This window comes from Echeneis naucrates, chromosome 5, assembly GCF_900963305.1.
Source record: "Echeneis naucrates chromosome 5, fEcheNa1.1, whole genome shotgun sequence".
Classification (NCBI taxonomy): domain Eukaryota; kingdom Metazoa; phylum Chordata; class Actinopteri; order Carangiformes; family Echeneidae; genus Echeneis; species Echeneis naucrates.
The window spans coordinates 17,397,539-17,423,858 of record NC_042515.1 but is presented as its reverse complement, the minus strand read 5'-3'; the positions used below and the strand labels follow the sequence as shown (position 1 = coordinate 17,423,858).

Below are 26,320 nucleotides of genomic sequence, written 5' to 3'. Positions count from 1 at the left end.
GCGCTGTGATTGGTCAGTTTTTCTCCTATATATTCTTCTGGCGTCATTCTTCTTCCTCTTTCTTTCACGCGACCCTGAAACGAGGTAAGTCTTTGCTCTCGTCGAGAAATTGGAAGCCAATAAAATTGCTATAGCCTTAAATCTGATTATTCAAGCATTTTGGAATCGAGAGATAAACGTTTGTACCACACACTGATATGTGATTTATGTTCCGAAAATGTTCGCTGGTTCTGAAAAAACCGAGTGCGGCCTCTAAAATGATAGCTAGTTTACGATTAGCCGGCTAATGTTAGCCGCCGACCACATGTCGACGTAGGAAGCCGGTCACTAAAGTTTTCCTTTTCTACAGTTACTACCTTGTCTTTAAACCGGCTGTCAAGCGATCCTTGGAAGCACTGCAAAGATGCCCAGGGAAGACAGGGCCACGTGGAAGTCCAACTATTTTATGAAAATCATCGTAAGTATGACTTGGTCGTAACACCTAAAATACGATTATGTAATTTCGTAGTCAATAAAATAAAGTTATGCATTCCGACTTGTAGCAACTCCTGGATGACTATCCAAAATGTTTCATCGTGGGGGCAGACAATGTGGGCTCCAAACAGATGCAGACCATCCGTCTGTCCCTCCGTGGGAAGGCTGTGGTGCTCATGGGTAAAAACACCATGATGCGCAAAGCCATCCGTGGCCACCTGGAGAACAATCCTGCCCTGGAGAAGTAAGCTAATGGTCCCTCTGATTTTGTGTGATAGCGAGCCATCAGTTGTCTAGCAGGTTAAGTTACAGTGCAGCTTGTTTGGTGCTGTGTTGTCGTTCCCCCTGCAAACAACAACTTGTTTCCAGCTATCCCTGTCTGCCTAAATTCCCAGGGCAACCAGGGACGCAAGGTTTCAGACAATTTGAAAGGTTTTGGCTTTGTAGAAGTGACGCTTTGCTTGCATAATTAAATTGATCTCATAATTTGGCAGGCTCCTGCCCCACATTAAAGGAAATGTGGGCTTTGTTTTCACCAAGGAAGATTTGGCTGAGGTCAGGGACATGCTGCTGGCCAACAAGGTGAGGAGAAAAGCTGTGTTTAGACATGTGTCATGCAGGATTAGTTACAATGCAGCTTGTGTGGTACTGTATTGTCGTTCCCCCTGCAAACAGAAACTCGTTTCCTCGCTATCCCTGTCTGTCAGCACCCCTTGGCTGCCAGGGACGTAAGGTTTCAGACAGTGAATAGAAAATGGTCATGGGCACATTTGTTTAAACATTTTAAACCTAAATTTAGTTCCTGCAAAGTAATAGTATTTTTATCAACTAACCTGTTGTCCTCTTCATATCCCAGGTACCTGCAGCTGCCCGTGCTGGAGCCATCGCTCCTTGTGATGTGACGGTGCCTGCTCAGAACACTGGTTTGGGTCCTGAGAAGACCTCTTTCTTCCAGGCTCTGGGTATCACCACCAAGATCTCCAGGGGAACCATTGAAATCTTGGTGAGTTTAAATTGCTAGCTTTACATGCTGAAAATGTTGTGGTGTATATTATGAAGTTTCATGGATGTTAAATTGTGTGCTGTAATGTTCACGAGTTGGATAATTGTCTCTATCCTAGAGTGATGTTAGTCTGATCAAGACGGGTGACAAGGTTGGTGCCAGCGAGGCCACGCTGCTCAACATGTTGAACATCTCCCCCTTTTCCTTCGGACTCATCATCCAGCAAGTGTATGATAATGGCAGTGTTTACAGTCCTGAGGTGCTCGACATCACAGAGGCTTCCCTGCATGCCAGGTTCCTGGAGGTAAGATGCGGTGCTTGTCTGAGATTAGCCCCGCATTGAGAATTCACCAATCATTTCTGCTTAAGACACTAGTGAGGGCATGTAAAATAACATGAAACTATTTCTGTAGGGTGTGAGAAACATTGCTAGTGTGTGCCTGGAGATTGGCTACCCCACCTTGGCATCTGTCCCCCACTCACTCATCAATGGCTACAAGAGAGTTCTGGCTGTTGCTGTGGAGACAGACTACTCCTTCCCCCTGGCAGACAAGGTATGATGGATTTGCATTAAGTCAGGAAGTTATGCCTTTAGTTTACCTGTTTGGCTGCAGTTAGCCTTCCTGATTAGGCTATTTTAAATTCTTTAATCCTTTTTTTAAATGATTCATTTTGCAGACAAAGAATCACACTTTTTTTTTTTTTTTTTTTTTTCCCCTCTTCTTACAGGTCAAGGCCTACCTGGCTGACCCATCTGCTTTTGCTGCTGTTGCTGCACCAGCAGCAAAAGCTGAGACAGCTGCAGCACCAGCTGCTAAGGAGGAGGTTAAGGAAGAGTCTGAAGAATCTGATGATGACATGGGCTTTGGTCTGTTTGATTAAAACAAATGCAATGATCAGAATCCAATTTGAGTCTCAACACCTTGATTCAATAAAAAAAAAAACAAAACCCTTTGTGTCTATTCTTTTGCGATAAACTGGCAGTGTCATAATACTGTATACTTGTTGCAGTAATTAACCTATCATTCAAAGCCCACTATAAAGGGGAAAGCCCTTAAATCTTACCTTATAAGTTGAGATCTGACAAATCCAACCAAATTCCTTGGCACGGCACTGGAAAAATCTACAGGAACCTTGGGTCTTGCGGAAATTAGTTTTGCTTGAAGCTGACCGTTCAATTACACGTTTGCTATCTAGTCACCCTTCAGAATAAAAGCCCCAAGATGCTGGCCTTTCACAGCCTTTGTTAAATGGTATGTTGCCAATTTTGCCAAGATTACTTGAATAAGGACTTTGGCCCGAGCTCTAAATATGTAAAAATCTTAATAGGAACTGTGTTAAATTGGAGAACCAGCATAACACATTTAAAAATTTAGACCTGAGTACGTTAGTTGACATGTAACTGAGTAGTGTTGTGTTTCTGTTGCTTTCTTGTTACATCAATTTTGCATAGTTCCATTAATGCGCATTAAATGATGGCTTTTTAAGAATGAAAAACGTTGCTGGTGTCAAGGACTGTCCCCTTTCTATTCTGAGCCCATGCATGTCAATGGTTGTGGGTGATTAAACGATCGTATCTCAGTCCGTTTTATTATGAAAACACGAAACCGGAAGTGTCAGTGAGCTGTAAGAGTTGGATAATCGATTAGCTGCCGCTACGGGAGAAAGCTCCATAATGGCTGAGGTAAAGGCTGTTTATTCACCTTTAAAGGCCGAAATGTAGCTGGATGCCTGAATAGTTTAATGTATGTTCGGTCATTTCCTGCTTTTTGTGTTGATGGGGTCTAACATCGCCTTGCTTTCCAGGCTTCGATTCAAGCTAATGTGTTATTAGCTAAAGCTAGCTAACGCTCCCGATAATCAAAGAGATCATATTTCTTTTAAACTAACTGCAACACATACGCTGCATATGCGGTATCCACAATTGAACTATATGTAGAATAAATGTTATTACTTATATTAATGAGGGTATATATTGTCAGTTATCAGAAATGGCTCGGCGATTAGTGTGAGCCTTCTGATTTCCTCAGTATAAATGTAAGCTAGCTTTACAGTAGGGGACATTGTGCTAGCCTTTCAGTCGGACACTCTTCATGACAGAAAGTCACCCAGACTTTGATCGTTTGTTCAGACCCACAGTCTACAGGACCTCCAGCAGCCAGCTGTCTCCTCCAAGGTGTTTATCCAGAGAGACTACAGCTCAGGGACCATCTGCAAGTTCCAAACCAAGTTCCCCTCTGAACTGGAGTCAAGGGTAGGCACAGTTTTATTAAGGATGTTATTCTGGTTGACCCAGTACGTTAAGATTAAAGCTTTATCTGTTTGTGTGGTTTCAGATTGGTAAGCAGCCGTTTGAAGAGACAATCCAAACTTTAAACAACCTGTATGCAGAGGCAGAGAAACTGGGGGGGAAGTCTTACCTGGAGGGCTGCCTGGCTTGTCTTACTGCCTACACAATCTTCCTCTGTATGGAGACACACTATGAAAAGGTACATCTGCATCAGTGTTATGTCATCAGGTCTAATTTTACATTGGTCAAATTTGACAAATTTGACAAATTTGCACTGGATTTAAATATCAGTCTTTTAAATAAATGCTGCTCTCTGAGTGTGTATCCTCCTTTCTCCATGTGAAGGTGTTAAAGAAGATTGCCAGGTACATTAAGGATCAGAATGAGAAAGTCTACGCTCCCAGAGGCTTGCTGCTGACTGATCCGATCGAGAGAGGACTCAGAGTTGTATCCTTTTTCAGGCTCATTTCAAATCAATGTCACTGGTTTTATTTTTTATGTTGCCATAATATTTAGGTAAAAGTGAGACTTGTGGTTTGGTTTTACATTTTTCAGCTATGTGCTTGGTCAGGGTATTCACAGGTTAGAGTAAGCCTAAAACTATATAAATAACAGTAACTATATCAGTAAATCCAAACATAGCGGGTGCAACTTTGTATCCAATCAAAATTGAAGGCAATCACATTGCTGTTAATTTAACAAGAAAATGTGTGTGAAGCATCATACATTTTCCTTGACCAACTATCTTCCAGGTTGAAATCACCATCTTTGAAGACAGAAGCATTGGTTCTGGAAGATAAAGTATCCTGTGGTATGTTTTTACACAGATGTGTTTTTTTTTTGTTTTTTTTTTAAGAGCTAGTTTTGTTGGGAAAATCCCAAAATTCCAATGAAAAATTTTTCATTTTAAAATGGGAAGTCTGAACTTGGGAATTAGATCCAAAAGCGTTTTTTTTTTTTTTTTTTGCTGTTGCCAAATTAATTTCTGACTGCAAAAATGTCAATAATAAAAAAAAATCAATTTACTCAATGGGATTCCTTATAAACACAGGAAACTGCTTTGGCTTCAACCTTCTGTTTATATTCTAACATATTTTCCCTGTTCTCTCTAATCTTCCAACAGATTGATGAAACTGATAAGATGCTGTTCATTTGTCTGGCGGCATATATTCAGATGCCTGCTTCATCTGAATGGATGTAAATAATTTTGACCTGGTCTCTTTATTTTTTTCCTGTTATTTATAAGCACACCACTCTTTGCCTGTCCTTATGTTTTTAATGCATTTTCATGTCTTTTTATACATGAAGCACTGTACAGACCAAGTTAAAAGTATGTGAAAAGTGACATGTTTACTCTTCAGGCTCTGAGCTTCAACATGTTCAGTTTGAATTATAAAAAATATTATTACATTAATGTACAAAGTCTCAACTTGAATTTAATCAGGTTTGGTTACATTTAAACTTGTAAACATTATTTTTACTAAAGATTATTTTGGGCTTTTCATGCGTTTATTTTTTCAGTCGGTAACTGGCAGAGAAGCCAACAGAATTCCAACCATGGCACTGTGATTACATGGCACATACTCTTAACCACTCGACCACCAGTGCTCCAACTCCTAAACTTTTGGCATTATGTGTTAAAATATCTGTATCTCATCACAGTCTTCTGTATATTGGTCTAAACTTACTGAAATCAAAATTGAGAATTAGTACATTAATGTGGTATTTATTATAATCATTCAAATTAAATATATTGAGGCACAGAACCTGAAATGCAAAAAATGTGTAACTATCCAAATACTTGTCTGGTCTGGACTGTATAAATCATGTCCTAGCTGATTCACACTTAATGAATAGTGCCATTGTGTTATATGCCAGTTTTTGATCATGGTAATCATGAAAGGTTGGACTCATATATTGTATTCCAAATGATATAAAGTTAAATAATGTGTTGTCGCCAAGAACTGTCATAGAAGTTGGTTGGGTTTGTCTTGTTGGCACCGTCTGTAAACAGTGCTTGTTTTCAGGTTGGGCTGCACAGTGTTAACGTGCTGATTGTAGCCTTTGTTGAGGCAAATGTTTTATTTGTGGATGAATGTGGCTTTTTAAGGGAATTTTGTCAGATATTGGAGGTTCTTGACTGCAGATTTTTTGATGCTACGAAGATGGAGCATGTGTACTCTTGATAAGTCAATCACAAAACAATACCAGGGCCTAATACAGTTTATGAAATGCTTGTCTTGGTTGTATCATACTTTAATTGCCTGGAATCTCCCAAGTTATACCCAGCAGTCCTTTTACATGTTTTTCCTCATATTCACCATCTATTTTGCAAGTATCCTCCCCCTTTTCTTTATGACCAAACACCACAGGAACCTTAAACACTCTGAACTCAGATGAAAACAGATAATTGCTGTAGTTGGTGTTTGATGTAACCAGTCTACTTTTCTTACAATTATTGTTCTTTTTTGTCTAAATAAATAGTCTTTTCCTGAAATATGCAGACCTCTTTCCGTTTGACATTGTTTGAAATAAGTACATATCCGGTAATACTAGCTCTGTACTACAGTAATACTGCACTTGTGGATAGTTGTTGCTCGAGTGTTTCTTCTGCCTTCTTCTACCTAACCCTACTTATACCTCACTACCTTAACATGAGAAATATTTATACCTTTTGCCACATTTATTTGTCAACTTTGGCTACCTTGGGTAACCAAATAAAGTGGTTAAATGGTGGTTTAGATTTAGATAATTATGCATGGAAAATGTGATCCAAAAATAAAAATCAAATGGTTTTACAGGCTAAGAAAATAATTTTGATGAGGACTATTGAGACAAAAACATTACATTACATGTTTCAAATATATATAATCTATAACAAAAGACCAGAAAAGAAAATTAATGTGGCACTTAGAGCTGAATATACTGCAAGTAGATAAAAAAGCCAACTCAGAAAATAATCTTCATTATTTACACACGTGTTGTTTTCAAAGTGTAGTAGCACTACTTTTACCACCACTGCACTTTTGATTTTCAGAAGGATCGGCTGTAAATAATTCTTATTTTTCGGATTATTAAGGTAAATTTGACGGACCTTTGATTTTATTGTGAAAAGGTCAGACCGGAAACCTTGCTGACTCCAAAGGAACGAAACATCTGCTTCCGGAAGCTAACCAAGCGTTAGCTAGCTGCCCAGCCGTCTCTGCTGCGTGCGACTGCCTTTGCTCCTGAGGGTTTGGTATATCACTAAAACAGGCACAGATCTAAAGTAAAACACTTTAACCACAACGGCGAGCCGACTGAAGTAACTAAAAGCATTGACTGACGTCGATAGACTGATACAAACCTTACCGCTAGAGGCAGCTAGTTTTGAGTTTTCCAACGCGACATTCAAGGAAATGAAAACATAACCAGCAAACCTTTAGGTCCTCTCAGCTCGCACAGACCTGGCTATAGTTTGGGCAGTCTTTATATTTAAGGCTGCCACCTAACGTTACGAGTGACAGTGAATTTGAATTTGCTTCAAGTTCAGGCCAATAAAAAGTTACCGAAGCATCAGCACCGTCTGTCCACCCTGGCGTTCCCTTGTTTCGATGGCATTTACCTCCCAAAGCAAGAAAATGAATTCTTGCACCAAGTCATGGATGAGCTGGGAAAATACAAACAGAAGGGCAACCGCAAGAGGTAAGGCTGAAGTTTAAAATGTGTTTCTTCTATCAGCGTTTTTTAAAACCTGTCTCTCTGTGACTTGCTGTTCTTAAAATATAATAGGGATCAGATATTCAGTTCTGTACCTCAGATCAGTTACTATGACTGGTAATCCTTTATATCCGTTAAATCACCCCCCCCCCCCCAAAAAAAAAAAAAAAAAAAAAAAGACAGACTACACTAGAGCATAATGTGTTCTGGTAATTTGGTTTTCTCTGAATTCAAATGTGTTTCAAAAGGCTTTAAGCGTAAATGTCCCATCCTATTGGGTGGATTTAACGTGATTCTTGTTTTTAGAAAAATCAGAAATACTTTAGTTCCCAAGGGAAACACTGTATGTATATGATTGTTTCTTTGTTTTCAGGCTAGTGTGTCATTTTTACTTTAGTTCAAATATTATTTTAAAAAGATTGACATTAAAGCCTCAATTTGTCAGCAGACAATATGGTCCTGTAATTGTGATTCTCTCTTGTCATGTCCTTTCTGTCCTCCAGCGTGCTCCTGTTTCCTTGTTTACCTAGCAGACTGCGATACCTGATTCATAAGACCATAGAGGACCTGCCAGAGCTCACCACCTTCTCAGTGGGTGAGAGCTGGTGTCGCAGGGTGGTGGTCTGTCATTCTGAGCTCAGGTACAAACATTGCATCACAAACAATTATTCAAGCAGAAAATCTTCTACTTACGTACACTACTTGGTATCAAAATTATGTAACAAATGATAATGTCAACCAAAATCATCAAGCAATTGAGAACTGGATTCATAATCACACTGAAAATTAAAGCAAAAAAAAAAAAAAAATAAATAAATTGAAATCATGGGCTGATCAAACTGGCATGAATCACTGTAACTCATAATGTGGCCCCACGTGCCTTTATATATTCACAACAACGTCTTGGCATGTTCCTGATGAGCAGGCTGATGGTGTTCTGTGTCAGTGAGCTCCACAATATTGTGCTGGTATTTATTGGAATTGTTGGGTCCTTCAGTGCATTATTCCCCACAGGTGCTCAATTAGATTTAGGTCAGGGATGCCAAATTTAACAAAAATTTTAATTAATTTAATTAATTAATTTATTAATTAATTTACATTTAAAATAACACATTTAAAACAAAATAAGAATCATTCTTTAGCTCTGTGAGTTCAAACATGGAGATCAGGTATGGCCACAGATGATCAGGGAGAGCAGAAGCAGCTGTTTCCATTGCCTGCCGAAGCTATGACTTGCTGTGCACAGCTGCAGCTGATCACCATTCCTCTCCTGCTTGAACATTGCCTGTGAGCTCACCTCCCAAACTGAGTGGTGCATGCACAAGGGATAGCTACGGCAACGCCTCTTGAACACAAGAGATGCACGTGATCATAGTTAATGGAATACTCTAACATAACAAGTACTTTATAGAAATTTACTTTGTATCTGTGCACCACTGTCCCTGGTGAATACCAATCAAGCTGCAGATGACAGGCTGTGAGCACAGATCTCATCACGAGGTCTGTGATTGGTCAGAAACACACACACAAGTAGCCCCCTGGCGATAACTTTGTTGGGCTTTGGCAGTTCTCCTCCTGTTCCTTCTTGCACAAAGGCACAGGAACAGGTACTACTGCTTGGTTGATGCCCCTCTATGTCCCTGTCCAGCTCTCCTGAATGTACAGCTGGTTTCCTGATGCCTCCTCCAATTGTGCTGGAAGACACAGCAAACTTTGTTGTGAAAATGTAACCCTTTTAATCAAGTTAGAGTTAAAGATTTAGTTCACCAGTAGGTGTGTAAAATAAACTGTCTAAAAACTGAAAGAAATCTCAGGTAGTTTGATTACTGCAGGTTTGATAATGAAAAATGAATAATTAGTGGAAAATAATTCAAGGCAAAGTTTTAATGCAAATGTGGGTTTGTGTCGTTTTTTCTGTAGGGGTGAAATAGAAGAAGACAGTGACTTGGAAAGCAATAACAGCTTGTGTGAAGAGCCTCTAAGAGGTAGGGAGGACACGGATGGTAAACCTAAATCTTCAATTCCATCCAGAAGCCGAGGACCTAAAAGGCCAGACAAACCTCTGTACATGCCACGAGCTGCTCGGGAGAGGCTGTCCTTACAAAACTCACACGGGCACATAGAGGAAAAACCAAGTCCACCTTCTTGTAGCTGTAACTGCAATTCATCTGACTCTGATTCCTGCTTTGAAACTTTAGAAAACGCTAAGCCCCAGTCCCCACCCAGACAGGAACCGCTCCCCAGTGAAACAGAAGGCATCCTCAACCATATTTCAGACAGTTTAGCATGTTGTCCTCAGGATGAGAGCCAAAAGTTTCTGCTTCGGCTTCATGAAACTGAGTCCATTGTCTTGGACCAGACTCTGTCCTGCTTCACTGACATGTCTCTGGAGGATGACGTGAAGGACAAAGAAGAGTTTGCCAGTGTGCCATACAGCTCTCAGATAGAAACCAGCACAGACACAGAAGATGTAACTGAAGAGGTAAGTTAGCAAACATTTCATTTTGAAGTTATGTCTTTTCACATCTGTTTATGTATAGATATATTCATATAATCATAATTATGTTTTTGGAGTTGTTCCCATTGCATGATGCTTGTTTTGAACTCAAAATTCTTTCAGTATGTTGTAACCTCTTACCTTATTTTTTCCTTATCAGATCAAAGCACATCTTAAAGAGGCAGTGTCCTTTTACGTTGATCATGTCCACAATGACTTCTCAATTTATGAGAATGTGTACATCAACCCAGATGAGTTTCGTCACGTGATCGAAATATACGACTTCCCGTCTATGTTCAAAACAGATGACCTCCTGGATGCTTTCACAGAATACAGGTGGGAACAGAGAGTACATCTCCTAAACCACTTCCACTTACTTTTGTTTCCTTTTACGTAATTTTTCCCAGAGGTCCATTGAATTTGAGTAATTACATTAATTAAATGATAAATAGTTGATGCAGTCTATGTATGTAATCCCATGTTTATAGAAACTTGATGCTATTCTTCGTTTTACAGTGATGGTGGAATGAAGATCAAATGGGTGGACAACACACATGCCCTGGGAGTTTTTTCCAGTGAGTCAGCAGGTACGAGTTTCCACAGGTTGGTTTGAGTGTAACAGCTGATGCATATCACAGACAGTACTCTAACATGTAACGCTGTGTACTGTTACATGCAGCACTCCATGCTCTCTCAATCTGCCATCCACTGCTGAAGGCTCGAGCACTGGCTGAAGGCAGTAAAAAATCAAAAGGGAAAGCCATGAGACGAGCAGGTACGAGACCCACTTGAGTAATTATCCCTTTTTCTGAAGTAGTTTTTGTTGTAACGCGTGATTCATGGATAAAATGGTTGTTTCTCTGCTGTCCTCCAGAGTTTATCCAGCCAGTAAAGGAGCGTCCGCGGACTGACAGTGCTGTTGCCCGGAGGATGGTGACTCGAGCCCTGGGGCTGCCAGGGCGAGGCAGAGCGCGGCGATACTGACCAGAGGAATTTAAACTGTTTGCATAAACAGGTAAACAGACTAATCAAAGCCAATGATCATCGACATTACACATTCAGCACTTTGGGTTGGATGAAGTCCAACTTTGAGACATGAGGTGGAACCTGTGTAATATTTTTTTGTGGCTGGGATTTTGTTGTTCAGAGTAGGAACAACAGGGTGGTTTTTCTAGCTGATCACATGCTCAGACTCTTATGACATTTAGCACAATAAGATTGTTGTTAGGTCTTTGTCAAACTATAACCACTGATGGAATTGAATGCTGGTGATCGAAACTTTGAAGAGCCCCTGAAAATCACAAACAGCAGAATATATAAACCTTTTATGCCATATTATTGTTGTGTGTCTTACTTTGTGGGTTTATAATGAAATAATATTCCTTGTATTGTTTGTCATACAATTTTGTGTCTGTGTTTACCATTTTTATTCAAACATTTTTCCACATTCACCATTGCATACAAAATAAAAACAATCAGGCAACATCAAGTACCCTTATTAAAAAATGGGTAATTAAATTTTCTACATTAATAATACAAATTTACAAAACAATGAGGCATTTTCACCCACATTTGAGGCTGTTACAGTACTTCCATAATGTTATCATAGTCCCTGATGGTAATAATTTAAACAAAACTGAACAATAAGCTGAGGGGATGTGCATTTCATGAAGATGAAAACGTGTCTTCTGTAACAACTAAGAAATATATTCAATAAATAAAGCATTTTCAAAAGTAAGCTCAAGTTTGTGAAATATAGAATCCTGGAAGCAAAGAGCACTTTAACTCTCATCTTAATCACTTAAATTTATGACTGAAAATCTTGACAGATCCTGCAGGCACCAAATCCAAGCAAGTATTGGCAAAAAGAAGTCTATGGTCTGATTTGCCTTCTTCGGAATAGTTTGTAGAAAGCTAAATACACTTCCTCTGAAAGATTGTGGCTTGTTTATTTTCTAGTAAATATAATCATGTGCTGTATTTGATTTTGGTTTTGAGTGAATGCCTTTATCTATCCAATATTGTGGAAACAGATGTGATTTGAACACTTATTTTTCAATTCAATATGATGAGAAAACATGGTGTGCAAGCTGCTCACCACTTACAGTGCTAGATTTAGCAGCAGACTGTTTCCACCCATCCCAAAGTCAACATGAAGTTGGGGGTCTCATCTAATATTTTCTTTCTTTTGAGACTTTCCCTCAAATGCGTGAACATTCGGTTTTAGTGTGTAACTGTTGGCACAGTTAAGTTACTAAATCATTAGGCTTCGATCCTCCCTGATATGTCTCCCAATAAGCACCAGGTTTCACACCAAACTTCACTCACAAAGGCAAGAGACATTAAAAGATAACATTTCCATACAGCTGAATGTGGTTAATACATTTAATAAGCAAGCAGGTCTCATTGAATCATTGTCTGATGTACCAGTTGAGCACTGAGCTCTTCAATCCTGCACTGATACGAGGAAGCAAAGAAGTACAGCCCCCTCTAGTGGTTGTCAGATATTGGTATTTGCTTCCCCAATGTTGGCGCGTCTGTCGCCCATCGATGGTCTACCTGTGTGAAAGCTGGTTGGTCAGCAGTCCAGGGAATGTTTCCTCAGCCTCTGAGCTCACTGTGCCACCTGAGGGGGTCAGAAAGAATGAAGAGCAATACAATGTGAGCAAATGTGATAAATTGTACATCTCCAAATCTCCAATGTGATGAAGTGATGCCACCAGCTAAAAAAAAAATGATGCCATGTTGTGATATGACACCTGTAAAAATAATATGACTGTCATTGTTTTCTACAGAAAGGTCCAGCAGAGGTCTTGTTCTGAAGAGGCTTTACAGTGACCACAAAGCTCTGACTGATCATCAAGAGTATGACTACTGTCCACCACTGCCTGCCTCGCTGTCCAACTCCATCAACAGCTGCCTTGTACAGGTTTCCTTGAACAGGACACTGAATAACCAAAAGACAAAAAGAGTAGCTCAACCCTACACCTGACCTACTGACATTACTGATGTGTTGTTAACTGTTAGGATCACTAATATTAAGGCACTGATAATTCTGGGTTAAACAAAAAATGACTGAAGGGGAACTAGAGAAAACTGGACAAGCTCTCATTTTTGTTTGATAGCATCTTGTCACAAGTTTTTGTGGCTGTTGATTTCCAGACAGCAGTTTTTTATTTTAATATTTTTTCCCCCTTCTTGCCCAGATAATCCAGATTTGATTGCATAATTCTGTGTAAGAAGTTTTTTTTCTGACATGTCAAATTCCTCCACAGAGAAAGTCTTGGGATTCAAAAAAAAAAAAACAAAAAACTAAAAACTATTATATTGTACATTAGAGTTAGTGCAAAACTTCAGACAAATAATGTAGAGCCATTAACAGAAACAGGTCTGTTAAACTTGTTTTCAAAAGCAAGCATTGAGGAGGAACAGTTAAAATATAAATCAAGTTGAGTGTTTTACTTGAGTAGATATTTTTAGGAGAGATTTTTTCCTAAAAAAGTTAGAAGCTGTTCAGCTCCTTATTTTTCTTGTCTGTAAAGCAAAAACTATCATCCAACAGCAAAGCCCAAGAGGCACAAATGTTTGTCACTTCATGTTACAGAAGTGTTCACTGAATATTTCATGTTTTTGATCCATAAAGTTGAACAATTTGAACTTGAATATTCAGCCCTTTGTACATGTTACTGGAATGTAATTTATTCATTAATGTAAACAGGCTCCTATAAAGGGTGTCTGCGGTTCAACATACCATTAAGAATTAACTGTACAAGTTTTTATGTGGTAAAACACGTGTTTTATTTTTCACAATGAAGTGGGTTGATTCCCTGAAATGTTTTGTGCCTGATTGGAATTTAATAGAACTTTCTTTTTCTTCTAACATGTTGTGTTAACATGTTAATTAACTGTAGCTTTGGACTAAACTACAGTATTGTCTAATTTCAGGGAAATTTTTAATTGATTGTTGCATTAAATGCAGAACAATCTATTGAAAATATGAAAACTTTGTTTTTAACACAATACATTGTATAAGTTATGGTGTTGTAAATGTTTAAATAAACACACAGTCATGAAGCACTTTATTAGGAACACCTGTATACCTGCCCATTCATTACTAGTTGTGTGTTCAGCAATGCTTAATATCAGGTGCTTTCGTTAATCATCACCTCGACCTTCAGTTTGTGAATGTAAATGTTGACAGGTGGTATCAAAGGAGAATCAGCCGGACTGGTGGGAGCTGACAAAAGGTTCTGTGAGCACAGTAAGTACTCTACAGCTGTGTGACACATCTTTAGACCACGCATGTTCTGTTGCTGTCACCCACAACAGATATCTGCAGCTGCAGTGGGGAAAAGGCTCACTAAAACTGGACAGCTGGAGAATGGAAACAGATTTCTGCTGAGGCAGCAGATGGGTCAGAATTTGAAGTATGAATCAATGTACCCGACCTGCCTTGTGTCAACGGTCTGCAGGGGGTGGTGGTGCAATGGAGTCAGGTTTGTTTTTGTAGTCCGCTTCATCCTTTGAATAGGATGGACTTGGAGCATTTTCTCAAATTCTGAGAGCAAAGAAGCGCTCTATCCAACTTAAGTATGCTTTGCTAAAGTTTCTAAAAAAGTGCTTGCAACAGTGTTAGGGCACAAACACTTAGTGTTATTGTGGATTTAAAATGAACAACTAATTATTTTTTAATTAATTTAAAATGAACCAATGTTTATTAATAATCATCTGATCACTAATAATACGATGATGTCAGCAGACGATGCAGGTCAAGTTTAAAACAAAAAGTTACATCCTTTTCAATTTAGTTCAAAACCTTGTAACAAAATTGTGGAGAAATAAAAAATCCATGAAAATTGTTTTGCTGGTCATGAAACTTAATTGTCATCCTAATTTACACTAAACCTGATATAATCTAACTCAGGAGATTATGGTCTCACCTATGCGGCAGTTGTATGTCCATATCCGTTGTCCATCATAGCGGGAGCTGCACGTCATAACATTGTTGGTGAAATCTGATTCTGCAACCTCATAGTTTGGGTTTATCACAACCTGGGAAAGAGAATGATGTCAAAACTAATGTATCACTTCATGCACCTACGCTCAGTGGGTGGCAGAGTGACTGTCTAAAACAAAGTCCGATTCCAGAAATTGCATTAAGATTGTTTTCTTGAGTGGGAGAGTGAGTTTTTAAAATATCAATTAGATACGTTTGTGTCTTTCAGGAACACCTGCTCACTTGTAAGTCTGAACAAGAGTACAGTTAGGCTGGATGCCAAAGAACAGCAGTTGCAGGGACATGGAAAGTGTCTGATGGTCTGTAAGACCATACTGGCTGGAGATGAGACAGTCTTTACCATGGACCATGGCTAACAGACTAACCCGGAAGATGTAGTCGCCAGGCTTCACATCTGTGATGTCAATCCACTGGCAATCGATGTCATGTCTGTAGGTATCCCAGCAGCCAACTGTGATTCCTTGTGCACCAAAGTTTGCGCATTCATATCTTTTCTGGATACCTGTAATCATTCAGAGAAGACATTTTAAACACACCAGAAATCCTTCCACACTTTCCCTCCATTTTATTGTGAAGAAAGGCAAAAGAGAGGTGTCTGTAATTACCCTCATCACAGTGGCTATCCTCCAGACAGAAGCTGGCTTTGTGGCCCTCTGCTACTTTAGTCCCATTCAAACTCATTAAGTCATAGTGAGTGAAAACCTCCATGCTATGATAATGTCTAGTGGGGACAAAGGCAAAATAAATAAATAAATGAATACCTAAAATAAATATTTCTTTTTAGGTAGCATTTGCAACAGGACTACAGTTAAAAACAGGATATCAACCATGTTAATTAATTGAATTAAATATATCCAAAGAGTATTGAGTGGAGAGCGACTGGACACGGTTCTACAGAACCAAGTCCAGTCAATTCTCTCCAGAAAACTATGACCTGGATGAATGAGAACCTTCTAAGACATAAATAAATATGGATGTCTACATCTAGATTCATGAGGGATGATTTCATTCATTCCAAAAATATGACATAAATCTCAGAACCTTTTCACAGGGATTACATTAACGTCTCATATTAGCATAAACAAAAGATAAGTGTACTCATTTGATTACGTAAAAGTAGCAGGAAACTGTGTGATCAAGTCTCACCTGTGGCATTCATGCCAAACCCAGGAGTGATGAGCTGCGCGGGGCCTGAAGTCTGACTGGCCGTTGTTGTGGATTTGGGAGGAGAAGCGGAGAAGGCGGCGGTAGGAGGTGGAGTCGGCTGTGTAAGCACTGCTGGAGAGACAGTTCTCCTCGTGGGCACACTGCAGTGCGTACATGGGCCTGTCCTCTAGGTATGTGGTTTGCTCCACCACCTGAGCGTTGAGGACCAGGTCTGGGGCCGCTGGGAGGGACAGAGCAACAAGGAACTTGCTTTGTGAAAAACTAGTGTTCTGCATTAACTGGCCATAAAAGATCCAGTGATCCAGTCTACATGTAAGTCACAAGTATAGACAAACACAACATGGCTGGACATGAACTTTCAGGGAGAGCAGCCACAATACACCATTTTCACGTGACGTCACACCATTGTGGGAACGCAATTTTTTTTTACTAGTTTGCGCAAAATGTGCAATTGCCTGCACAAATGGTCAAGCAGACAAGCCTGGCTTGTTCTTTTACAGAAACCCGTCTGAGAAAGAAAACCCAGAGAGGAGGAGATTGTGGATATGAGCCTTAAAACGTGCCTCTGTCGGTGGGGAGGGCAAAGAATGGCAACCATCGAAGTACACATGTCTTTGCAGCGAACATTTAATCGAAGGTAAGGTTTGTTCACAGCTGCAAATGTAGAGTAAGGCACCGACCTGTGGGCACACTTCTCCCAAAGCTGCCAGGTGCACCGATCCCTGTCAACTGTGGGTCATTTAGACTGTAGGAATAGTTCACCTGACATTTGGGATTAGATTTATATAATAAGGGGCCGTGCCAACCTAACCAAAATATTCATGCTTTGTCGCTACTGCCCCAGAAGAGAACTGACACTGAGGACCCTTATCCACGTTAGCTAATGCTAGCTCTCACCTTTGCTTTGACAGTGAAGAATCTCTTGTCCTTCACCTCCTAAACAGCAGCATTATTGAGCCATCCAGATTGAAAATCCTTATAATTTATAAATCCAGGAAGAGGAAGTGTATTTAAGTGGAGGGTGTGGCCTGTTTGAGCCTCTTTGAGACCATGCAGTTAGTCCAGGTGAGTTGGCCTGTATTGGTTTGATTATAGGACTTTTCAGGTGAGTTTGTTTGCTGAATTGAAGTGTAGCTTGTCCTCCACCTCTTGCACCGTTTACACTTTTATGCCCCCTACCCGAACCAGGGTCTGTATCCCCACCCTGCTTTCACTGGTGCAGTTGGTGAGAGGTCAGAGTAGTTGACAGTGGTGCTGTTTGAGATAGTTGTCTTTGTGTGAGGAGTGGTGATGGCTGGCATTAGGGGGTGACTCTGGGACGCCAGTGTTCACAGTCTAGCCTTCTGGAGGTGTTGTGGGCCTAACTAGATGAAACACAGGTGAAAGGAGGTTCCCACCTGATGACACCAAAGACATGTTAGCTATCACTGCTCACTGGCCTAGTTAGACATTATCTTCAGGGGACATAGGACAGGGCGAAAGTTTGTTGTTAGGGAGTTAGACATTGAGTCTGGTCCATTTTTTTTTTGTCGCACAAGTTTCTTGTGTTTACTCTAAATAACTGTCCGTACTTTAGTATGCTGTCATCCTGGCGGCAGTGTAAAGAGAGGGATTCTCTGCAAGATAAATGGAAACATTGCCGAATTGGAGGTCTGGCAGGGACTTAACGGCTGAAATACAGCGACAGGTGCCGTGTATGGGTCACAAGTTCCCAAAACTTGCAGTTTAATCTTATATCTCGTGTTGTCTTCTTTAGCGATATGATTTATTAGATTGTCTCCATTTATGGACTGTTTATCTAACTATAGACTGGTGAATACCTAAAGTCTTTCAGACGACTTTGTAACCCCTTCTAGTCTTATGCAGCTCAATAATTTATGGCGTGGCATTTCAGAGGTTAAGTGTTTTTACCTGCCCCAATCTCCTTTCACTGATTGAACACTGGATGTGCTCACTCCTGACTTTATTTTTTGCAATGCACCGTCCTTTAGTGTGGTATCTTACAGTCATCAGTCACTTACTCTGAGTGCATGAGACCCCAGCAGCAAAGCGTCCACCTCCCTTGGGGCAGTCGATGTGTTTCCCATGATGTAGACACTGATCCAGAGTCAGCTCAGTTCCTGAACATCTCACTCCACTCATCACCACCGCATCAGAGGAGGAATCTCCCTCCCAGTACCACGTTTCCTACATGAAGAAAAGCCAATGAAAGCAAGAAGGTTTAATTCAGCTGATTAATCATGAAGAAACTCTAAGACAAAAAAAAATTGTCTTAGTGTGTATTTCATAATAACAGCTGCTCCACTTTCCAAACATCTCTATTTTTTTCAAACTGCACAATAGCTAAAGTTAACCCCAGATCTAGTTTCCGTCTCCGCCGCACAGTGGACAGCTCAGGTTTGAGACAGAGCTGGACTTGGTGTTTCTCCCTAATCTCTGCTCTTGGTGCTCAGCTATGCTTGCTGCCTGCTTTGTATTTAGTGTACAGACATTAAAAGAGCTACTCATTTTATTCTTGGCAAAATAGCAAATAAAGGAATATTCCAGTATGCCAACCTACTTCTTTAAAAATGATTTGAGTTCAAGCCTTAAATCCACAAATCTGTTACATAATCTCACCTACTTTTTATTATGTCAGCTGGAAAGAATCGAATAATGATTGTACTATTAAAAATGTTTTGGAAAAGAAGATGTTTGTGGGATAGTTTTCAACCAAGATATTGTCTTAATTTTCCTCCTCACTTCAATTACACACTTTCCCAGTTATCTCACAGCAAATCTAATCAAATCAAATGGGTATCTCACAGACACACCAATGGCTGCTCTATTTTCCTGACTCAGTCTTATTACAGCATTTTGGTGACTACAGGGAAACCTTCTGTGGAAGAAACTCATACTTTCCCTCACCTTCCAAGGAAGGGGGGATTCATGAGAAAGAGCAATGGAAATAGGATATGAATGTGGGAGTAGCTGCTGGTGGGTTGAGAGGAGGGACAGACATACGGCTCTATAGTTTAAGCACTGTGTCATTTGTTCCATCTGGTGGTGGGATTTGCCTGCAGAAGCATTTAAAAGTCAGACAGGAAAGAGTCTCTGGAGAAACTGATTCCCTGCTCTCCTATGATAGCAAAGAGCAGGCATTTATTACTTCTTTGAGGGTGAGTTCTCAGGAAGTGACTGCAACACAAAAATGATGACAGGGCATGTTTATGTGTTGCTCCATTAGAAGAGCATCACATGTTATTGTCCTAAACACAGCTTTGTGTGATAAACAGTCTCTGCTAGACCCAGTCCAAGTTCCACTCAAAACCCCCCCTGCTATCAGGGCACATCCCCATGATTCAGACATACTTTCCAAAGCTATATAATCTTAAACCACACATTCTTTCTGTCTTGAAACAGAAAAACATAAGGAACATCAGGGGGGTCTTCTCCTTTATCAGTGTCCCACCTCACGACATAAAGGGAGCACTCTTTATAAAGCAAGACGGAAACGTCAGCAGCATGGACTGTGACGCTGCTAAACCATGCCACAGGTTTTACTGTTGGAGGGCTGACTAAACTTCAAATGCAAAGTCAAGTCTTTCCCCATCACTCCTGCTGAGGAGCTGACTGCTCATTTGTGTCATAGGTTCAAATACCTGCTCTCCTTTCTGTGCTGTGTTTCTGATGTTTGCAAGCACCCACAAGCTTTATTTTGGCCTCTGGGGTCAATAAAGCTCAAGTTCGTTGGGAGAGCTAATAGCCTCAACCAACACATGTAGACTGTTGCATACACGCTACCCACAAATAGATACCAATACTCCCAGTAAGACTGCCAACACTGGTTTCATATCAACTCCATGTCAAACTATCAAATAATAATAAGTAATCAAATGACTTTTGTTTTTTTTCCAAAGTGAAAAACCTTGTCAGTAAAAAGAAAGTTTAGCTGGGCCTAAGGTGATATTACATCCCACTCAGTTTGGAAACTTTGTGTGTGTGGGTTGTTTTTGTTGTTGTTATATTTTGAAAGTAGGCGGAAAGGAAGAATTTCTATTTCGGGGACTTTACCTGGAAAGCATGGCTGGCAAAGCCTAAGCCCAGCTGCCTGCACACTACCATGGCCTCCATGGTCCCCCAGCTGTCACTGCACACTGTGCCCCACACCAGAGAGCCGTTCCTCTCTGCCAAGACCTGCACACGGCCCTCATAAGGGTTACGGCCACCGCTTAGCCGAAGCTGAGGACAGAGAAAAAGACAAATATGTCCTTCAGTGCTATACAAAATAAGATTAGTTTCTGTCTTTTATTGTAGATGGAATTACTCACTCGATTTTGGAAGCCCATGGCAGGAATATTACACCTGACAGCAGCATCCTCCTCGTGGCTGCAGCCCAGAGATTCGCGGTTGAAGTGACACTCAGTCAGCGACTTTTCAAAGCCAGAGCACTGCACCTCATTCATGTGGACTGGACCAATTCCTGTATGGAAACAAACCCAACATTATATTTTTCATTGTGTTGAAATTATTTCTAAAATGAATAAATGAGTAGTCACCATATCTATAGTTGAACAGAAAACTATCTGTCCTGTCTGTTTTGTTTTTTTAGTGCAATCTATTTCCATTACGGCAAAGAAGAAATTTGTCTTGGGATTACACACTGATAGGGGGAAACGTGCTCAGCACCTCCATTTCCTGAGCAAAAGAGAAGCAACCTTACGATGTATCTAGTTAGTTAGAACAACTCTGTTGGAAGACAGATGTAAGACTGCATCCTGTCCTCAAGGAAACAGGGACTGAGTTATGCCAAATTAAAATCAGACACTTGAGACCTGTAAAGAAAAAAAACAACCCTCTCTGCATCTTTTTTTTTTTTTCGTACTATAAAAATGTCATCTGACTGTTCTTTTTCTTCCACAATAACAAGTGTGAGTGCTCCCTCTTTGCCAGATTTTTTCCATGTAACTGAGCAGGGATCTCTCTAGTGATGTGAAATCTGAAATAGACTGGCGGTCGATTGTAAAATACATAAACAACAGGGTAATTTCCATGTCTGACAGATGATTACAATAGAATTAAATGTGATATTTAACTTGAAACGGATGACATAAAATAGGACTTTGGGTCTGTAAGAAAAATAAAAGAAAAATACATACTACATGAACATATATATGTACCATATAATAAAAAAAAGACAAAACTATAACATTTCCTAAGGGGAACATTTTTATTGGAATTTCCTTCTCATGTCATTTAAGTTCTCATAACAAACAATCACTATCAGCTATTTCAAGTCTACTCTCTGTGTGTGGGGCCTTGGATCCAGTGGTCAGCTCCTAAAAAAAAAAAAAAATCCCTCTCATTTCAACAAAGAATTCCTTCTCTTAAATCAACGAAGGCTGTTTTCTTAGCTGGAACATTTTGTACATTTGTGTGTTTTGAAGTGTGAATATGCCAGAGGAGAGGACAGCTGTTCCAATGAGCATATCTTTCTTATAATGGTGAAGCATTATTCATTTCACAAAATCAGATTCCACAGTCAAGGAATAAAAATGAATGTGCTACTGTATGCATTCCACCTTTGTGTGCTGACTGAAGGTCACCACAAACAGGTGGTGATACAGAGATCAAAGATAAGTTGCGGCTAGAGATGTCTGGTTTCATGTCCACTGTTCATTTTCACAGCTGTGAATTTCTAAGATTTAATGTTTTGTTTTCAAAGTAACAATTTGATCTCTTCTTAAACCAGTTCAAAACTAGGCTTCTAAAAATCTGAAAACAACATATTGGGTATTTTTCTTAAAAGTGCCTGATATCAACATGTTCAACAAGAACTTATTCTTATTGAACATGTTGATATCAGGCACAGGAATGTATTTGCCGAATGTGATAGAAAAACTATTCTCAAACATGTTGGATAATTCAATATAAAAGCTTAAGTCCAAATTATTTTCCAGTTTGAATCTGGCTAAAAAGGGAACCTGACATGAAAAAATTTTTTTAAGATATTCCAAAATTAAAAAAAAAAAAAAAAGAAAAAGAAAAAAATCTGTGTGAAAGCAGTAAATTCAAATTAAAAAAATTGGTGTTGAGATGCAAGTTAGATAAGAGTTATTGTACAAATTAATTCAATATTTATTTAAAGAAGGATTTTTAAAAGTATCCATTACAAAAAGAGGAATTATTTTTAGAGTTATCCATATTTTAATCGAACCCATTGTTACAGTATCCATACAAGAGACTGATCTGGACATAGATCCTACCTTGTCCCAGTCGGGCGCCAGTCAGAGCCTCTTTGGCGCTACCAAACCCCAACTCGCGACACACCACAGTGGCAGCTTTAAGGTCCCAGTTGTCATCACACACTGTACCCCACTCGCCATTCTTTAGCACCTCCACTCGCCCCTCGCCTATCATCGCCCCGCCTCTTAGCCGGACCAAGGGTTGCTATGGAAACAGACCACCCAAAAAATGTTAGTTGGTGAAAATGATATGAATTATAATCAATAATGATTATTGCTGACATCTCCAGCATTTTCAGTTAATCAATTTATTTTTCCTTTGCTTTAATTGGACTAAAATTAATTTTGGACTGGATTACATACTATATATTGTTGTTTTTTTTATTGTTGGAAAAGTTGTTATTGTAGTGAACAAAAACAGATAAACAGATAAAACAGATAAAAAAGTTTATTGCATCTTACTGTAATTTATCGTGACTAAAGTCATTGTTTGTTACAATGATTTATGTCTCTAATTGCCATATTATTTTATTTTGGATAAATACTGTATGTGTTGTCTACTCTTGCAAACTGAAGTGACCCTTGAGAGCAATAAAGACTTTCTAATCTAATCTGAGAGTTATTAATGTCCCTTGTTTTCTGTAGAAAAAAAAAAAAAAAAAGATGTCACCTTGGTAATAACTAACAAAATAAACAGTAAACACAAGTAGGAAATAGTGACCATTTGATTGTAAACCTAGCAGATGTTTAACATTCAGCCAATAAAATGTTTCCAGATGTTTGACTACAGGGCCACTTGATTAATAGGCAGGAAATGTTGCAGGTTAGAACCGGATCACAGTCAAGAATTGGTTATAAGATGGTCTATCTTGTAGTTACATTAAAAGTGATTCTTATAATGTAATTAAAAGTCAAAGTAACAATGTATTTGCAGAGTAATTAGATGGTGAATTGAACACACGTCTTTGTTAAAATTAATAATCATCAAACCATTCAAGTAAAATTTAAAACAAAGGCAAAAATCTGCTAAATATCCAGTTATGATCACAGAAATTCTGCCATATGAATTTGTGCGTGTGTGTTTCTATATATATATATATATATATATATATATTTATTTATTTTTTCCCTTTGTCTGCATTTGTCCTTGTAGTTGAACACCACAGGGTGTCAGCATTATATGAGATTGATGCAGTTATAGTCTTGCAGCTAAATATCTTATTATTTCAGCTAGTTTGCGGATCTTTATTGAGTGGAATGATCTTTGTGTGGCAGGGAGGGCAGTGTTACACCTCAGTGAACACGGGGGGAACAAAGAACAGAGAAGGTGTGGAAGGACGGACAGGGGAAGGGAAGCAGGTGGTGCTGGTAGGAACCAGTGGGGTGAAGGATGCTGTGCTTCACCTCACTCAGGATTAAGAGAGTCCAGAGGGTTTCTCATCTCTGGAGAGATGGGAGTCCAGGTAGGTGAAGGTGTCCCAACAGAGGAGATGGGTCAAAGATGGGGTATGTAGTGATGGAATGAAGGAGCAGCTCAGCCCATTTTAAGCAGGATTTATCATCTCTCCATGATGTGACCCAACACGAGCTGGCAAGTGAAACCACACATGCATGTGGGCATTCCCCAAATATGAGTGAGACTGTCACCAGGGCCCATAGTCCGGTCAGGGGCCCCAGCTCCCCATGCCCACCACAGCCACATGGCGCGCTGCAGTCACCAGCCTGTCAGCTGACAGCGAGCACCCCCGGACCGCCCAAGCAAGCGCAGGCCGAAGCGGAGCAAAAGGGGTCTATATAAAATATAGATATATTTTTTCAGCTTACAGTTTGTCTGTGCAATGTCAGGTAATTCATCATGTAGATGGACTCAGAAAAGGAGCTGGCGTCTTCTCTTCTTGGACAAAGGGATTAAATTCTTCCTGGGACCTATCTGATTGTTCAGGCTACCCACAAATAGTTTTTACTTTTTTGATCCCAAGGGCATATTAGTCATCTGTTTCTGACACATTGTAAAAAACACTTATAAAGAAAAAAAAAACAACAAGAAGAAACTAAACCATCTCAAGGTCAGTGTCTGTTTTATTTGCAGGACACAGAAGTCTTCCTTTTACATTAAAGACTCTCTCTCTCTTCCAGCGATGGCACTGACTGCTGACCCGCCCTGTCCTTAAACATGTATGAGCTGACTTACCTCCACCCTGTAGGCCTTCCGGAAGCCGACGCTGACGCTGGGAGCGAAGGCACGTCCAGGCACACAGCTGATCACCACAGGCATGCCCTTTCCACAGGTGTTGTTGCCCTTCTGGTCTATGTCATTGCCCAGTTTACAGTCAGACAGGTTGGCCTCATTGCCTGTGCAGTTGACAGAAAAACCCCAGTAGTTCTTCTTGCGACGCTTCGCCAACAGTCTGGGAAGGAAATGAAATGACAGGGCTTTAGGCAACGCATAGTTATTTACTGCAACATATACGTTCTAGTGTATGTCTTCTGTGACCATTCTTATGCCACTGAGTTAGAAAACATGTAATAGATTTGGCAAACAGTAAAACTACAGACAGACTCCATTTCAAAGTATAAGTACAGGCTACAGTCAGCTTTCATGTCAGTATTGGTCCTCACCATGTCCTCACCATGGCCAGGGAACATTCAGAAAAATAAAAATTTTGGATGTGCTGCTTTAGAGGTAATTGAAGGAGCTTTATGATCAGTTATGCACTGTGGATAACCAATGTGGACCAGTGGCCAACAGTGGTGAGGGACCAGTTGTATATTATTATATTCAGTGGGCATGTGTCATGTATTAGTTTAGCAGCATAGCTGAGACACAAAAAGTAACTTTAGCTGTTGAATTGTGAGTTATGAAGAGTTACATACATGCATACAAAGTTTGGACACACTTTCCTATTAATTTTGAATGAAAAGGTGTGTCCAGACTTTTGGCCTGTACTGTATATAATCAAGACAGGGGATGATATTTTTTTAAAGGATCAATCCACTGTTTTATTTTCTCAAAAATATCCCAAGGACCTTTAATTTGGAATTCAGTTTGGCCACAGTTAGGTTGGAGGAAATGATCTGACATGCAGTCCTTATAGCTGTTCATGCTGGCCTCAGTTCATGGCAAAACCTGCTCACTTAAATCTTTCTTCAGAAATGAATCTTTCCATTCCAGTAAATTTCTTTTTGCACCTTGTTATTTCATGTCATGTCATCATGTCACAGTAATACTGCTGTAAGGGTTTTTATGAAAAATGCTCCACTTTGTGAGCAAGTTCAGGTGCTGATGAGAGAAGCTGACATTGAATTCTTAGTTATCAATGAAATCCATTTATTCTTAAGAATCATCTTGGCAAAAAAGAGTTGATGACAACAAGAGCGTATCATCCCTATGAGGTAGCTTATTCATCAAGAAAGTACCTGATGTTCACAGGAAATTCACAGGAACAAAAAACACCCTCAATATAAGAAAAGGTTACCCATGAAAACAATGAATGAAACATTTCATGGGCTAATTGATTTTGGTTTGGCCCTTACATCGAGCTAAGTAGAGGTTTGAACTAAGATGGGTGCTAAGTCATACAGAGCTCCTGAGGTTACTCCAAGCTGTCGACATGTGGGGAGCGGGGTGTGTCAGGGCATTCCAATCTGCATTATCAACACTTTTACTTCAGTGGGACAGAAGAGCACATAAAAGGTTCTATTGTTTCTGCTCAGACTTGAAAATAAAAAGAAGAACCAATTATTATAGAAGTATTTTATGAGATTTTTAAAATCTTTTTTGTGTGCGCGTAAGGAATTCAACAATGCCCGTTTTTTACTCTGGAGCACAGTGGACATATTGTTAATGACCCCATACTTGGATGGATGTCATCAACTAAAGGTCACTGAGGAACTCTGCATCAGTGGACCTTAAAGCAGGTTTGTGCCTTGGAGGAGGAAGACCGTGTAA

The 26,320-nt window shown here is 39.8% G+C and overlaps 4 protein-coding genes across 4 annotated transcripts in view; 3 read left to right on the top strand and 1 right to left on the bottom strand.

Annotated features, from left to right (window-relative positions):
• The first annotated feature begins 53 nt into the window (after positions 1–53).
• Positions 54–2,426, top strand: rplp0 (ribosomal protein, large, P0). The gene is made up of 8 exons (XM_029502013.1): positions 54–84; positions 350–457; positions 543–718; positions 969–1,056; positions 1,331–1,477; positions 1,596–1,781; positions 1,891–2,031; positions 2,207–2,426. Exons 2-8 carry the CDS (start codon positions 404–406, stop codon positions 2,357–2,359), a joined length of 945 nt encoding a protein of 314 aa, XP_029357873.1. The 5' UTR covers positions 54–84; positions 350–403; the 3' UTR covers positions 2,360–2,426.
• A 658-nt stretch (positions 2,427–3,084) lies between these two features.
• On the top strand, positions 3,085–6,270 carry golga7 (golgin A7). Its single transcript, XM_029502260.1, has 6 exons — positions 3,085–3,161; positions 3,609–3,731; positions 3,814–3,966; positions 4,113–4,214; positions 4,520–4,578; positions 4,891–6,270. The coding sequence occupies exons 1-5, from the start codon at positions 3,153–3,155 to the stop codon at positions 4,565–4,567; spliced, it is 435 nt and encodes a 144-aa protein (XP_029358120.1). The 5' UTR covers positions 3,085–3,152; the 3' UTR covers positions 4,568–4,578; positions 4,891–6,270.
• Positions 6,271–6,929: 659 nt separating this feature from the next.
• Positions 6,930–14,045, top strand: r3hcc1 (R3H domain and coiled-coil containing 1). The gene is made up of 8 exons (XM_029502111.1): positions 6,930–7,451; positions 7,970–8,107; positions 9,387–9,948; positions 10,124–10,299; positions 10,480–10,550; positions 10,643–10,738; positions 10,838–10,978; positions 12,759–14,045. Exons 1-7 carry the CDS (start codon positions 7,408–7,410, stop codon positions 10,945–10,947), a joined length of 1,197 nt encoding a protein of 398 aa, XP_029357971.1. The 5' UTR covers positions 6,930–7,407; the 3' UTR covers positions 10,948–10,978; positions 12,759–14,045.
• The window catches only part of loxl2a (lysyl oxidase-like 2a), a 29,104-nt gene continuing 14,145 nt past the window's right edge, over positions 11,362–26,320 (bottom strand). The window contains exons 5-14 of the mRNA XM_029502110.1: positions 24,563–24,779; positions 22,393–22,576; positions 20,458–20,609; positions 20,201–20,368; positions 18,169–18,334; positions 16,127–16,367; positions 15,586–15,701; positions 15,346–15,482; positions 14,904–15,015; positions 11,362–12,589 (exon numbers count right to left, since the gene is read on the bottom strand). Coding sequence (XP_029357970.1) covers positions 12,519–12,589; positions 14,904–15,015; positions 15,346–15,482; positions 15,586–15,701; positions 16,127–16,367; positions 18,169–18,334; positions 20,201–20,368; positions 20,458–20,609; positions 22,393–22,576; positions 24,563–24,779 — 1,564 coding nt within the window. The 3' untranslated portion in view covers positions 11,362–12,518. The remainder of the gene's footprint in view (positions 12,590–14,903; positions 15,016–15,345; positions 15,483–15,585; positions 15,702–16,126; positions 16,368–18,168; positions 18,335–20,200; positions 20,369–20,457; positions 20,610–22,392; positions 22,577–24,562; positions 24,780–26,320) is intronic.